This window comes from Ornithodoros turicata, chromosome 7 (assembly GCF_037126465.1).
Source record: "Ornithodoros turicata isolate Travis chromosome 7, ASM3712646v1, whole genome shotgun sequence".
In the NCBI taxonomy this organism is placed as follows: domain Eukaryota; kingdom Metazoa; phylum Arthropoda; class Arachnida; order Ixodida; family Argasidae; genus Ornithodoros; species Ornithodoros turicata.
Genome location: NC_088207.1, coordinates 35563270 through 35578679, shown reverse-complemented (window position 1 = coordinate 35578679; position 15410 = coordinate 35563270). Strand labels below are relative to the sequence as shown.

The 15410-nt window shown below is 44.2% G+C and overlaps 1 protein-coding gene across 2 annotated transcripts in view; it reads right to left on the bottom strand.

Moving 5' to 3' along the window:
• The window catches only part of LOC135400931 (uncharacterized), a 217024-nt gene that overhangs the window by 94911 nt on the left and 106703 nt on the right, over positions 1 to 15410 (bottom strand). For both annotated transcript variants that reach the window (XM_064632951.1, XM_064632952.1), the window contains exon 3: positions 4045 to 4281. In XM_064632951.1, the coding sequence (XP_064489021.1) occupies positions 4045 to 4281 (237 nt within the window). The remainder of the gene's footprint in view (positions 1 to 4044; positions 4282 to 15410) is intronic.

Genomic DNA, 15410 nt, shown 5'->3' with positions numbered 1-15410 from the left:
GTGGGCTGGGTTTCCAACCTCCTTTCGTCGGACTGACAAAGATTGCGCTGAAAAAATTCATCGTGCGCTATTCTGTGCTACCTCCGTAGAGCATGCTGTTCGGCTATTTTTTCCGATGCGATAGCTCCTGAATATCCCTGTCAATTATCATTAATTTCAGTAAATTAGACACGCTCTTCACATTGGCGGGGTAAAAAAGTGACATTTACTAGGCAAATTTCCGAGTTCAGTTCGCAAAAATTTACATAATTAAACTTACGTTACACGACATTCACATGAGGAGGTGGCAAAAACCCAGTAAGAACAAATGCCGTTGACCGCATGACTCTAGGTGGTGTACTTTTTTAATTATAAATCAATGACACGTTTTCTGGGACACCCTGTATAACGTAAACACCTTCTTCGACACCAGTGTTACTTGAAGGGTGTAAAGACAGGTGTAAACGCATAAAAACACCCTTTTTGATACAGCACTTGGTGTAATAAAGAGTGTATTTTCTCATACACCTTTTTTAGCACCCTTTTTACGGCCTTTGGTTATCTTTGTGGAATTAAAAAAGGTGTATTTGCTTAAAAACACCTTTTTTTACCCAGAAAGGGTGCTTTTGAATTTACTGTGTAGATGGCAGCGAACAAGTGCCCATTCGTGGAACCCAGCCCTCCCCTCCCAACTTGTTTCGGTCTCTTTCTGTCTACCAACGTCATGATGACGTTTCTCGGGCAGAGGTCTATTGCACGTAAAGTGCACCCGATCAGGAAACGAGAAGAACGGAGACGCAAGATCGAAGACGAGCATGAGGATGCAGACAAGCGAGCGAGCGATATGAGTCAATGGCCCAGCGTCGACGCATATACTTTCATCGGATATTCTCTGTCGCTGTCGTTGATTTGATGTAACTTGCATAATATCTGCCCCTTTTTCTTTTTTTGTCCAGGAAATAAGCAGTTGGGTGAGTAACTGTCGGTAGTGACCGCGATTGTGAAATGAATCAAGTCCGAAACGAAGCCATCCTAGCTACAATCCATTCGTTAGCATTGCGAATAGGATAAAGGCATACATGTGCGCAGTTTGATGTTTACTATGTCTAAAAAAATATTGTTATAATGAACTGCTTTTATATGTGATTCGCTAAGAAGAGAACGATGAAGCTGGTTTATTTGTTATACGTGAAACTTTCTGAAAAGTACGTCAGTATGAGCATCATAGGAAACATTTAGCAACAGCGCTCTTATTTGCAGCACAAATAACGGGTGCAAATTGTTTGTGAAGATAGTACAGATGCTGGGAACAGTCATGTTTATTACAGTCGATACACACCGGCATACACAACATTTAAAAACAGTTAAAAAATTATGTTTCAGAATCCATCCGGATTCCTAGCTAGGAAGAAGCGTTGGGGCATCCGTAAACAACCAGGGTCTTCGCATATCAAAAAGCAAAGAAAGAAAGACATAGCGCTATCAACAAACATCCGGGCCATTACCGGACTGTTCACTGCTACGGCCACTCGCGTCTGTCTGCGTCACCTGCAAGTGGTACCTCCAGGGGATGGTTATTTGATGCCTGGCTTGCTAGCAAAGACTATATAGGTGCATTTCTCTGACTCCAGCCACTTGAAACATCATTCTTTTGACTGAGTCTCGTGTTCCTTTCGTCCTTTTGGCAGATCACCGCGCACAAAGCATCGTCACCAAAATCTACATGGTGCGTCCGTTTTATCCACGCAAATAAACACACATTGTCACAACATATTGTCTGCACCGCCCTGCAGTTTTTCCAGTATCTTCAGGTACAATAACGCCAAAATAATCCTTAAAGAAGAAATTATATGTAATTTTTATATCGGCTACCGCTGTGGGCTTGCGGCATACGACGGTTGTGAAATGGTCGGTACGTGAATACAAAACTTCTTGGACGACGTTGAACTTCCGTTTTCACTGAGAGGCTCGTCAACCAAATTATTGGGAGCAATATTGGCTCTGGGGACTGGCGATGAATCACCTCAGCCATTATCTCGAAATAAGTTGCCGTTTAGCCGGTGCATCTGACGTTGATACAGTATCCATTCATAGCCACGAAAGTGGCAACTGTAAGTCACTGATCATTTTACATGTCCCTATTCAGTTTCATCGACTCTCGAACAAAAGAAATAGAATATATTCGCTCATGTTGTGCACGTCATGCAAGGGCCGAACACGCGTCACGAACGCTATTCGCTGTGAGTCTCTCGGTGATATTCGAGGTATAGAAATAACGAGAAATGGCACATTTGGTCCCCAGTGAAGAGTTCTTTTAGGTGCTTGCACAGTTAGCGATGCAACAGTTCCAGTGTAGTAAAGAATGATGCTCGCACTTCACATGTAAACAAAGCTGGCTACCCGGCGGCTATCACGCCAGGTACTTTCTCCGGAGGCCGCGTAGCGGCGCCACCGGTTTGTCGCACAGTCCTTATACTAATGCGAAATATCGATTATCAGTTTGGCACAAATCTTGTTGTTAACCTTGTAGACATGTGTAGTATATTTTTTATGCTTCGCTGATCTAGAAAATAAGGATACTGTAAAATTGATTAATTTCGCGGTCTTAATAATTCGCGAATTCGTGTGGGAGCGCGTCTCGAGAATATTTCGCGGGACCTTAATTTCGCGAATTCGTGTGGAAGCGGACATCGCGGGATCGGGGGGTTAGGGGTTCATGACATTGCCGACAGCAAACATCGCCAACCTCTACATGCTCTACATGCCAGCTGGCTTACAGAAGCTTACTGTGAACTCCAATCCCGTAACAATGACATACGTGCTGGTTTTGTGAAAGCGCGTTCCTGCAATGCAAGTGATACACTATGCGAATAAACTGCTGATGTTGAAGTGGCGTTTCAGTTACAGAAATGTTTGACAAGAACAAATTTGTGGGAATAAAGGTCGTCAAGTAAGTCGGTTTGTCTTTGTGGAGCTCATATCGTCGAATTCCAGTGCCCATACTTTTTCATCCCCGCTACCTATATTTCGCGAAAAAGTTCGACCGCGAAATTCGCGAAAATTGAGTCGTCGCGAAAATTTCTTCTTCTACAGTATTAAAGGTACTGTAAAGCAGTAGACAAGCATGATATGCCGGTAATGTGACTAGAGACTTTGTTGCTTCTAAATACCATATGCGGAACCATACGACCGACAACGCGCTATAAATATTTTTAATTTGCCATGAAAGATGCGGCGTAGTGGAGCGGTGCGACGCCTGGTGTCAAACAACCCCCTGTACAGCGTGCAACACTGAAAATTGGTATTACACACTATGACATTGGAACTTCGTCATTTTAGTAACCATATTATTAGTTTTCCTGTTTACCTATGCCACCTGAAACCCCTGTTAACAGTTTAACCTGTTAACCCCTGTTTTTGCGAACTAACACAATGCTGGCCGCTGTTCGATGGGGGCTCTCCCTACTTCTCTGCTGCGCCTGCGCGCCCCTTTTGTTCGCGGCCTCTTTCGAACGAACAAACTCTCTCTATGAACCTCTGTGAACAAACAAGTCCCGACGCTGTCTGGCTTCTTGAACGTCTGACACATTTTTTTCAACAGCTCAGCATTTCATTTCAGTTCGCTTATCCGTTTATCCTCAGATGTGGATCGTTGTGTGGATTGCAGGGGCGGATTTTATGGTGGATTGTGGTGGATTGTTATGTCGGACCCAGTGTTATACGCATGCAATGTGGTTGTCGCCGTATGTGTCAGAAGTACGGATTCATTTCGAATACCTAGTACAGAGTTGCCCGTAATCTTTAATTGTAATTTTCTAATTAACTGCACCGTCGATTGGAATGAAACTTGCACAGTTTTTGTCCTGGTGGCTTGGACTATCGAATAGCCACACTAACTGACATTTCATCGGTGCTGCTTTACAGTACCTTTAATGACGGCCCGATCTTGCAATAGAACATTGAATTATAAGGTCACGACCTCCTCTTTACTGCAGCCCGACGACATTTGAAACTTCCTTTATCAGTCCCGAAGCAACGTCAGATATACTCAGCGCAGGAACTTACTCTGATGCCTTGCTTGTCCAACCACACGAAGGCCATGATGAAGAGGTAACCGAAGTCGGACAGCGCCAAAGTGCCTAAATAGAAGCTGGACGCTCGGACGCGTAGCCGTGTGAAGAGGAACGTGACGAACGAGAGGCCGTTCCCAATTAAGCCCAACACGATGAGCAGTGGGACGAAGAACGTATGGAGATGTCTCAGTATGGCCAGAGCGATTCCGAAGTCCGGGTTTGGAGCACCCTGCGGAGGAGTGGAAAACGAAATAAGAATGACATGATGAAACACGCATTACGTACGACGACGTGCCGCTGGTAAAGCGGCACCAATGTTTTTCCTTTTTCTTTTCTGACTCCACGAACACACAGAATGTGTCTTCGTGTGTAGCTTTGAACGTGAAGACCATACTTGTAAAGTAATTTGAATTGAATTAAATTGTATTGAATTGAAACTTTATTTCACATTGTAACAAAGTACAATCTGGGAGACCCAATGCAAAAAGCTGCGAGCAGTAGCTTGACAGGGCTCTTTGTTCCCACTGTGACCGTGACAGCTGACAATGAAAAATACACAGGGAAAATATACACTAGGCCAGCGTTTCCCAAACTTTCGGCGGTGACGTACCCCCGGAAACAATGAGAACCAATTCACGGACCCCCCCCCCCCCCCACACACACACACACACACAAATATACCGGGATACGCGCTGTGTACACTGCATTGCAGACCGCGTTTAATATGCGCGACAGGGTATAACAAGGAACGAAATCACATTTGTGCAAGCATAAACATGGTTAAGTGACTGTCTAGACAGAAGCGAAGTTGACTTCCAACGCCGCGTTCAGTGCGAAGGATGGTGCTGCTTGCTGGATGGTGCTGCGTGCTGGATGCTACAAGGGCACTGACGTCAGGTTCGATCGAAGACAGGCGGAGTCGTAAGTCCGGCTCGACCTCGATTCTGTTCCGCGACTTGGACTTGATGTGCATGAGTGCGGAGAAGGCAACTTCACACAGATAAGTTGTCGGAAAAGGGAGCAGCAGCTTCAGGGCTCTCTCTGACAAGGCAGGATGTTCGGACCGCACTCCGATCCAGAAATCGGCAAGATGGCCTTGCGCGAACTTCAGCTTCAACCATGTGTCACATGAAAGTTCAATAAGTGCATCTTCCTCCGATGGCGGCAGATCGCTTACGAGGTTTTCCTGAATTGGATTCATTATGCAGTTTGTTGTGGAAGGCAGGGGAGGAAAATATTCCAACAGTCTTTTCCTCAGAGACCGCAAATGGTCCAATATTGCTGAATGCAGGCTTGCTGGCATCTGTACTTCGGAAGACTCAAGGAAATGACATAGTCGCGGGAACGAAGCAAATACCTTCTTCTCTGCGCGGCTGGCCCACGCATCGAGCTTCGACCTTGTCGTGCACCTTGAATATCGTCACTGCCTTCCCCTGGAGGGAGAGGTTCAGTTCGTTCAAGCTTTCGAATATGTCACTGCCCAAGCAGCACAATGTACTGGAAGTCGAGTGCATTAGGGGTGGACGGTATGTGTCTTATCAATGGTCTCTAGTTTAATGAATCTGTTCAAGGCCTTTCATCTACCCGTCCACCCCTATTGCACTCGACTTTCAGTGCATTTTGCTGCTTGGGTGAGGTATGCAAGGCTTGCCAACCAAGACGGGTTGAGTAACAGCTCGCTGAGGTTCGACGATGCGTTCAAGAGAAATATTCGCGCTTCATCCCGGAGTTCGTACAGGCGAGCAAGGACTTTCCCTCTGGAAAGCCAGCGCACCTCTGTATGGAGGAGCAGGTGCTTGTGTTCGCTGCCCATTTCATCGCACATCCCCGCAAACAGGCGCGAGTTCAGTGGTCGAGCCTTTATAAAGTTAACAATTTTTACAGCTTGTGCGAGGACATCCTTCAGCGCTGAGGGCATGTCCTTGCACGCTAGCGCCTCTCTGTGTATGCTGCAGTGGGTCCATCTGACCGAAGGCTCAACCTCCTGGGCTCTTGCGACAAGTCCTTTGTGTTTCCCAGACATTGCTGACGCACCATCGGTACTAATACCGACACATTTTCCCCAGGCGATATTATTGTCTTGCAGAAAGCGGTCCAGAGCTTCGAAACAATTCGCCGCTGTCGTGTTCGTAGGCAAAGCAAAACGATATGACGCACTGTACACATGCTAGCCAGTGCATAACCAGCAACCTCGTCAGCTGCTGCGTGCTTTCGATACAGCTTCAGAAACGATTCCGGACTGGTTTCTTTTTCTTGTTTGTATGTGTATGACGCGGACAAACGCGCATTGCAGGACTTTTCTATCAGAAATTAGAAGCTAGCCGTTGAAGCATGCTTGTAGTAATTTTGGAAGTTCTGGGTGTTTGGAAATCGGGCTGCATGTACGAGCGCGTGCTTGTGGGGACGAAATTCCTCATTGAAGCAAGAGATGGTCGCGGACCCCCACGGACACTCTCGCGGACCCCCAGGGGTCCGCGGACCACACTTTGGGAAACACTGTACTAGGCTATGTTCACTATGTCACTTGTCAATTCATCATCATGACTTATTTGTTGTTGTCAATTCATCTTATCTACGTTAATGACTAACACAAACGGAACAGTAGTTTCACATAATAGTGAGTGGACATGGGAATCCTGTGATGGCAACGTGGTCTCATGCTCGCATTCTCTTATGCATTCAGGTTGGTAATTCACCTTCCTTGTATGCCAAGAAAACCAGTGATCGTTGTTTGGTTGTCGTCCCATGCCCACAAGCGCTGATTTGTATAATCATTGTGTGAACGTTGTTAACCATCTACTAATGCAGTGTAGTGACATTGAGGAAAATCCTGGTCCCGCAACTGACGCTCTTACAAAACGGATGACCGAAATGTTTCAAGTGTTAAAAGAGTTAAATGGTCAGACTATCTCACTCAATAGTCACCAGGAGGGCATCCTAAATGCCGTTCGAACGCTGCGAACTGGACAAAAAGAAATACCGGACCAGTTCTCGAACCTAAGCTTGCGCCTTTCTGCTGTCGAAAAAATGAAATCCACCGTTGAACGAAGAGCTGGAATCTGTAAAAGCAGAGAACTTGTTCCTTCGCAATCGTCTTGAAGCTATTGAAAATCGGTCACAGAGAGATAATTTAGTCTTCCGCGGCGTTCCCGACTCATCGGCAGAAACGTGGTAATTTATCTCAGACAAGTTGGGCGTCTCTGTTAACAGCGACGCGTTCGAGCGAGTTCATCGTATAAGCTCATTTTAAACAGGGACGTTTCCGTCCAATCGTTGCAAGGTTTTCGTCATTCAAAACCCGGGGTGCTGTACTGCAAAACAAATCAAAACTGAAAGGCAGTACGTTCTTTGTTCAAGAGGTCTTTGACGAGGCCTTACGGCGCTTACGAAATCGGAATCGTAGGCTATTCGGAACGGCTCGAAGTACAAATAGCTCATGCAATTGGCAGAGGTACAAAGAAGGCGTCAATGAATACAAAGTTGCCATTAGTGAAGCCAAACAATTTTTTTTTCTTCAACTCTTCCAAACCTGTTACAAACTAACCCAAAACAATTTTATCGCACTGTGAAGCCCACCTACCTATAACGCTCACTGATAACAATGGTAGCGCCATACCTGACTCTGCAACAGCTGACGCATTCAACAACCATTTTGCTGATGTCTTTTCTGCTGCGAATACCGATAACCCTCGTGTGCCGAGACCGCGAAACTTCCTGCCTATGGATGCGCTGACAATAGACCCGTTCGGTGTGACCAACGTAATAGACAGGCTTAAACTGTCGTCAAGCTCGGGTGCTGACAATATCAACACTAAACCCCTAAAAAGCACAAAATTGTACTCTTCAATCATGCTTACTAAACTATTTGAACAGTCGTTGGAGGTGGGCGAGCACCCGGATGCGTGGAAAATCGGAAAAGTTATCCCTACTCATAAGTCAGGCAACAAGTGCACTGCTGCAAACTGCCGTCCCATATCACTAACGAGTGTACCGTGCAAGATATGGGAACATATCATCTAGCCCATCACCTTGAATCAAACTCCTTCTTCTGCCCTTATCAACATGGTTTTCGAAAACATCTTTCTTGTGAGACTCAGTTGGTATCTTTCATTCATGATGTCCATCTCCTTTCAAACAGAGGAACTGATGTTGATTGTATACTTTTGGACTTCAGCAAAGCATTCGATAAGGTCCTCCTAATCTGTTGCTTTTAAAATTATTATTACTAAACACTGACCCTAATGTGTTGTCCTGGATTCAGTCTTTCCTTATTGGGCAGTCATAGTTTGTCACAGTAAACAAAGTCACCTCTGCCCTAACCCCTGTCTTATCCGGCGTCCCCCAGGGCTCCGTCTTGGGCCCGCTACTTTTTCTCATATTCATTAACGATTTACCTGGGTGCGTTAGGTCTTCTATTCGGCTTTATGCCGGAGACTGTGTAGTCTATCGAGCCATAACTATCCCCTCTGACTCTTACATTCTGCAGTCAGATTTTGACTCCCTTCTTGACTGGTGCTCAGCATGGTCCATGGAATTGAATATTAAGAAATGGAAATATTTAAGGATCTCGCGTTCACGTAGTCAGCAACCCACGTTTCCATATAAAATTAACGACGTCCCTCTCGTTCAAGTATCTGAATATAAGTATCTTAGGGTTCATATCTCATCGGACCTCTCTTGCAAGTCCCATATCACGCATATTTGTAATTCAGCTAACTCTTCTCTTGGCTTCATCAGACGCTCATTCTACATGGTCCCTTCCAAGCTACAGCTATACAGATCTCTTGTGCGACCAAAATTACAGTATGCATCACCGGTATGGGATCCTGGAACTGAGAACCTCATCAAAATATTAGAATCGATACAAAACCGAGCCAGCCGTTTCATACTCTCAAACTACCATCGTACATCAAGTGTCAGTCTCTGGAAAAGGTTTCTGGGTCTACCCTTGTTAGAATCTCGTCACTTTTCAATAAGGTATTCTATCATAACGATCCCATTCTCTCCTCATACATTTCATCTGCCACTTACACTTCGTACCGCATAGACCATTTTCGAAAAGGTGCGCATTCCGCATGCAAATAATAGTGCCTGCTCCGACACCACCTTTGTTCGCAGCGCGTGGGAATGGAACAGGTTGCCACGTGCTGTTGTTTCCATCCAGGACCCTCCCAAGCAGCAAAATGTACTGAAAGTCGGGTGCAGTAGGGGTGGACGGGTAGGTGGAAGGCCTTGAACAGACTCGTGAAACTAAGGAACATCGATAAGACACATACCGTCCACCCCTATTGCACTCGACTTTCAGTACATTGTGCTGCTTGGGCTCCCACCTTTAGGGACACCTTCTCTGATTTATTTGATGACTAACCTTTTGTGCTATCCCAAGCAGCACGATGTACTGAAAGTAGAGTGCAATAGGGGTGGACGGGTAGGTGGAAGGCCTTGAACACACTTGTGAAACTAAAGAACATTGATAAAACACATACCGGCCACCCTATCGCACTCGACTGTGCAATAACTTACTCAAGCAAATCAATGCCTCATGGCCCTGAGGGTATGGAAATAAATAAATAAATAATAGACACACTTAAACAAGTAACATTGGGCGAATTTGTTTACTGGAAGTTTTTACATAGATTTAGAATTCATTTAAAATACGGGCCCTCGATAAGATAGTTTTTGATTACCGTAGTTCGTTCTTGAGAATGGAACTTTCCAGGTCTTCATTAAACGTTTTTAAATTTCTTAAAAGTAACCCAATTACTGCAATTAATTATATTATCAGTAATGTAATTGGATGTGCAACTTAATTCGAATTACAATTACCATCTGTAATGCAATAGGAGTTACGTTTTGCATTACTCTGCATGCAACTTGGCATATACGCATGCATCTCTCATCGTCATCACTGATCATTGTCACCACTCATATTAGACCCCTAGCTATGGGGTAGCGTTCCACTCCTAGAGTGGAAAACCTCCCCACTTCATCATCACAATATATATGTTGTTGTTGTTGTTGGCATATACGAAAAGACAGTTTTTCACTGTTTTAAAGCACGCAGAAAATGCTGCTTTAATGAAAAAATGATGCTTTTGCAGCGTCAGCTCAGGTATATTGTCAAGTTTCTGCTAAGCACATAATTGTAGTCGTCGTATTCCACTTGTTGTTTCATCCGTCATTTCAACAAATATTTCCATGTTTGTCCTGCATTCCCCAGGGAAGAATACTAATGTCATGCATCAAATACGTGCCATATTGAAATTAATGTGACTCGCTGTAACTCGATTATTTTTCAGCGTAAGTGTAATGTTATTTAACTTACAACTGTTATTTATTTATTTAATAATTTAGCCTCAAGGCAGTGCCGGAGTTCGTAAAGCGAGAAAACAATTACAACCATGGTAGAATAAAAACGAGATCCATTCCCGGAATTGCGGGACCTCCCCTTCTTAAGGTTGCCTTGACCTGCGTACTCGCTGCAGTCCATTGGAGCAATGCATTCCACCTGGTTTTGTTGGAATATTCGTTGACCCTGAGGTTTAGAAAGAAATGCCCACATATAGATGTCGCTATGAGAAGTCCCTCGATGGTGTGGTAGTAGCTCATAAGCACCAAATGCTCATAACCTCCAAACGCTCAAAACCTCCAAATGCTCATATGCACCGAAAAAAAGTTGGTGGTTTTGAGCGTTTGGTGGAAATGAGCAGGAGGGGAGAAGCTGCTCATAAGCACCAAACGTCCAGAACATCCGAATGCTCATATGCACCGAACGGCGGGCGACCGCAAAGGCCGGGTCTTCCTCTCCCGCATTTGGAACAAGGTCATAGGGTAAGAAAGGTGGAATGATTGGCGACTACCAAGGCCGCTTAATGTGTCAGTTTGAAGTTTATGTAACAGCTTGGTCCTGCTTGTATGTAGTCAGAAAGAATTTTTATGGAAGTTTATTTTTATCTATCGTGAGTCAATTAGTGTTTGAACGCCGTAGTGTCCGCCCATTTGGTCGAACGCCGTTTGATCGAAGGCGTTTGATCGAACGCCGCTTGGTCGAAAACCGTTTGATCGAAAGCCGGTTGATCGACGCCGTTTGTTCGAAAGACGTTTGTTCGAAGGGAGTTCAAAACTGCATGCACTGTGTCATCCGCACCTCTTTTTCTGTAACTTTTGACTCGAGCATACGGAGCTGGCAATCAGGGTACTCTGCTTTTTTTTTTTCATTTTTATATTTATTATTTCTTTTTCTTTTCTTTTTTTTCTTTTGCAGGGAGACCGCTGGTTACTTGCAGACGTTTGTAATTTACGAACCAGTCGGACACATGTTGAAGAAAGTTGCCCCAGGTTGGGAGCAGCCGATAGTCTGTGTTTCTTCTGAGCACCCTTCTCATTGCTGGTGACATATTTAAAGGGAACGGTCTGAAACGGGATAGCCATATGTGCGCGAAAGCCACTCGAAGTCTGTGGATGCTAAGAAGGAAATTTCACCATGGCACAACGAAAGATATTAAATTAACAGCATATAAAACCTTAGTTCAACCTCGTTTAGTGTATGCATCTGCAATCTGGGTCACTACACATGCACGCTATTCGAAAAAATAGAGAAAGTACAAAGATCTGCTGCCCTGCTTATCTTGTCTAGGTTTCGAAGGACTTCTTCGGTTACATGTCTGTTGCAAGAACTAAATTTAGATTCACCTGGACATAGGCGAAAAGTAAATAAACTAAAACTGTTCTTTCTCCTATACAATGGTCAGTTGATTGTCAGAAACAATAATACATTGTTAAAATTCATCCACATTCAACAGGAATAAATAATCGAAAAATGTCATTAATTTATTTTTTATTTATTTGCCAAGAATGTTTAATACTTGAAATCAATTATTATTTGACAAAGTGGGTTAGCATGAGGAATGTGTTTACGAGCAAACGGGTTACACGCAGTTAAATGTTGCTTAAGATAACGGCATTTAGAACTCCGGCGCTCAACACTCCAAGTGAACCAATAAAAAATCGATCAAACGACCGCTGCCGTTTCGATCTTCGATGAAATGTCTTTCGACCAAATCATATGTCGGCACAGTTCCTATAGAAGTCGACCAGGATGCACATTCCCCCAGGCCGTCAGTCGTGACGTTGCCCACCTCTGTGAGGCCAACAACGGCGAGACCTTTCAGCGTCACCACAGTGAATTAAATTCGCCTACCTGAGGTAGAGTGTGGTTGACAAAACGTGTAAGAGAAAATGTGGCCGATGAACGGATATCAACATGGAACGCCGTCTACTCCATAGCGCCTTAAGCTACATAAACGAGTAAACACAAGAGAAAACTAGTAGTAAAAATAAACTGAAGAAATAACATTAAACTGAATATATGTTAGAGGTTCAACGATAACACCCAGTGAGCTTGAACTAGAGGTGCAGAAAGGAGGATTGACGCTGCACAGCGTCGCAGTCAGGCACTGGCGTCATCGAATGGTTCTGTAGCATTCGCTACAGTTCCACAGTATAAGGTCTGCGTCCTGAAGCGTACATTAGAAGTAGTTTTGGCAAGTGCTACAACGTGTCTGTTTTTGCATGTTCTTGCCTGTTTAGGTATTTTTTTTGGTCTAAATATCTGTCTATTTTCATGGTTTTGGCACGTAAATTTCCGAGTTCTACAAGAGGAAGTAATGTTGTTCTTGAATGCCTAAAACGGTGGGCACACAGAAATGAGTTGAAAACCAATCATCCAAAGAACCAAGCCTTCCATCTTCCAGACCGAAGGTAGAATAACTATATAGGAGCGAGAATGTGTAGAGCATGTTGGATGCAGTTTCGGAAAAAAATAGTCCCGGAAAAGTTCGTCCCGGAAAAATTGGTCCCTGGTTGCGTGGCGGAAGAAATGGTCCCGCGCGGTTCCGTGCGCCCAAAAATACAGGAGCGTCGTTGTGGAAATCTGATAAACCGAATCATAGCCAATGAAGTGCTATCATTCGCACTCCTCATTTGTTCGAAATTGGAAGACATGCTTTTTTAAATTAACATTAATCTTAATGAACAATAAATGCTGCACGCCATTTAATGAGGAACATAAAAGCGGTTCCATTTGCTGCACCGCTTGTATTGTACAAATTGCGTCTGTTCTTTCTGTTCCTCTCTTTATTTTGCGGAGTACAGACAACGCGACAAGATCATGAAGCAGTTCTGCAATGTCTGCTACCTTCTCCAAAAAGTGAAAAATAAATAAATAAATAAATAAGTAAATAAAAAGGAAGAGTCGTCTTTCTGCAGAACGAAAATTCAAATCTTAGTTCTTTCTTATTCTCTCTGATCAGGCCATATCTTCTGTTTTGTCGACCAACTCGTGGAGTGGTAAAAGTTTTTGGATTTCTGTAAAACGCTAACAGCTTGGGGCAGTGTCAATGGGAACTTGAACTGGAGAATCGCAGCAAAAATTTTGAAGTAAAAATGGTAGACATCGATGCCAGCGAACTTATAATGGAATATCCTTTTGTGTCATTGAGAAAAAGAGAGGACGCCAAACAATTTTTAACGTACACATACAAGAAAGCCTCCAGGAGATATATCTGAATCCATGCATTTGCGTCAGCATTCTATTTTCTGACCACACCAGCTACTGTCGCTGATGCTGAAAGAAGTCTCAGCACAATGAAACTGACCGATCAAGAATATCCTACGCTCAATTAACCATAAGAGATGTCAGGCTTTCTGAGTTCGTAGTCAACCGAAAACATGATTACCATATCTCTGGACTATGACGCATTGATTAACCAACTTGCGAAGAACAATAAGGCTTGAAAGAAGGGTGTTGCGCAAATGTTCACTGCAGGCCTAACCCTATATAAATATCGTATTCCAGCTTCTGCACTGTAAGTGAACCCGGACATATGTTCGGAGGGGACCACGCTCTTTGTTGCTACAGCCCTGGAAGTCGAGTGCCTTTCGGGCTAGAATCAAGTCTTTTGTCCTAGGCTGCCTCCATGTCTATGAAAATAAAGCTCAAATTGAAATCCATAAACGAGAAGGCGCTATTCGTTCTGGCTACATACAAGCTGAACCAAGCTGTTACATAAACTTCAAACTGACAGATTAAGCGGCCTTGGTAATCGCCATTCATTCCACCTTTCTCACCCTATGACCTTGTTCCAAATGCGGGAGAGGAAGACCCGGCCTTTGTGGTCGCCCACCTTTCGGTGCATATGAGCATTTGGATGTTCTGGACGTTTGGTGCTTATGAGCAGCTTCTCCCCTCCTGCTCATTTCCACCAAACGCTCAAAACCACCAAATTTTTTTCGGTGCATATGAGCGTTTGGAGGTTTTGAGCGTTTGGAGGTTATGAGCATTTGGTGCATATGAGGCACAACCGATGGTGTACACATGGAATGGAAGCGCAAGAGCGTCACAGTTTTGTTCTTGGACAACCTATCCTTTTCTGACTTACGCGTTATCCTATAGGCTACTGTCGACCGACTTCTGAATCTTATGTTCGTACTCTGAGGCGTAGCGAATCAGAACCCAGGACCTCAATCTTGAGACAGTCTTAATATGTCATTGTTACAAAATGGCTACAACTTATTTAATTCGCAGTTCAAATAAGCAAATAGTGCATTCGCTACTCCATTGTACCCACCAGACGTTTGAAGAAATACGCGAAACAGCTACTGTAACTAGCGCGCTAATTTCAATAGTCAGCCAGTAATAACTGAAGCTACTACTATTGAAAAATTACAACGAAACGTAGCTGAAGAACAGAAAAGGAAAAAGATGAATATCTCAAAACTCCCAGTCATTCTCCTTTGTTGAGGTGCACGAATAAGTAATATCAAGTTTGCAATGATGCCTGTTCGCGACACAGCGAACACTTACGGACACCTCTCCTAGGCAGACAGCTGGATATTACCCTCCCACGTTCAGCGCCCTTATCTCAATACCTGTCACGAGTGTATGTAATAATGCGTGGCTTTACGACGCGAGACATCTGTGATCATGAGCGACGCCGCAGTGGTCGGGTCTGGGGATTAATTTTGTCCACCTGAGGGTTCTATAAAGTACGACGAAATCTCGACAGACGGCGCACCATATTTAACACCCGTCGCGGAAGACGGCGCTGTCTGAGCAACTTGCACCCTTCTCGTGTATGGACGCCTCCCTTCAGTGGACGAGCACCCTGTTCTCGTGGGTGTCCGTTCTGCATGGGTTTCACCCCATTTGTTGTCTTCTATTGCTTAAAGTGAAAGTACCCCTCAGCAGAAATTAGGAATACAGAAACACATCACCGCTATAGCATTGAATTCCTATATGCAGATATTCGTTATTTTTCAGGAAGATAACGGCTACCTGCGAAGTTTCAGACAGGAGAA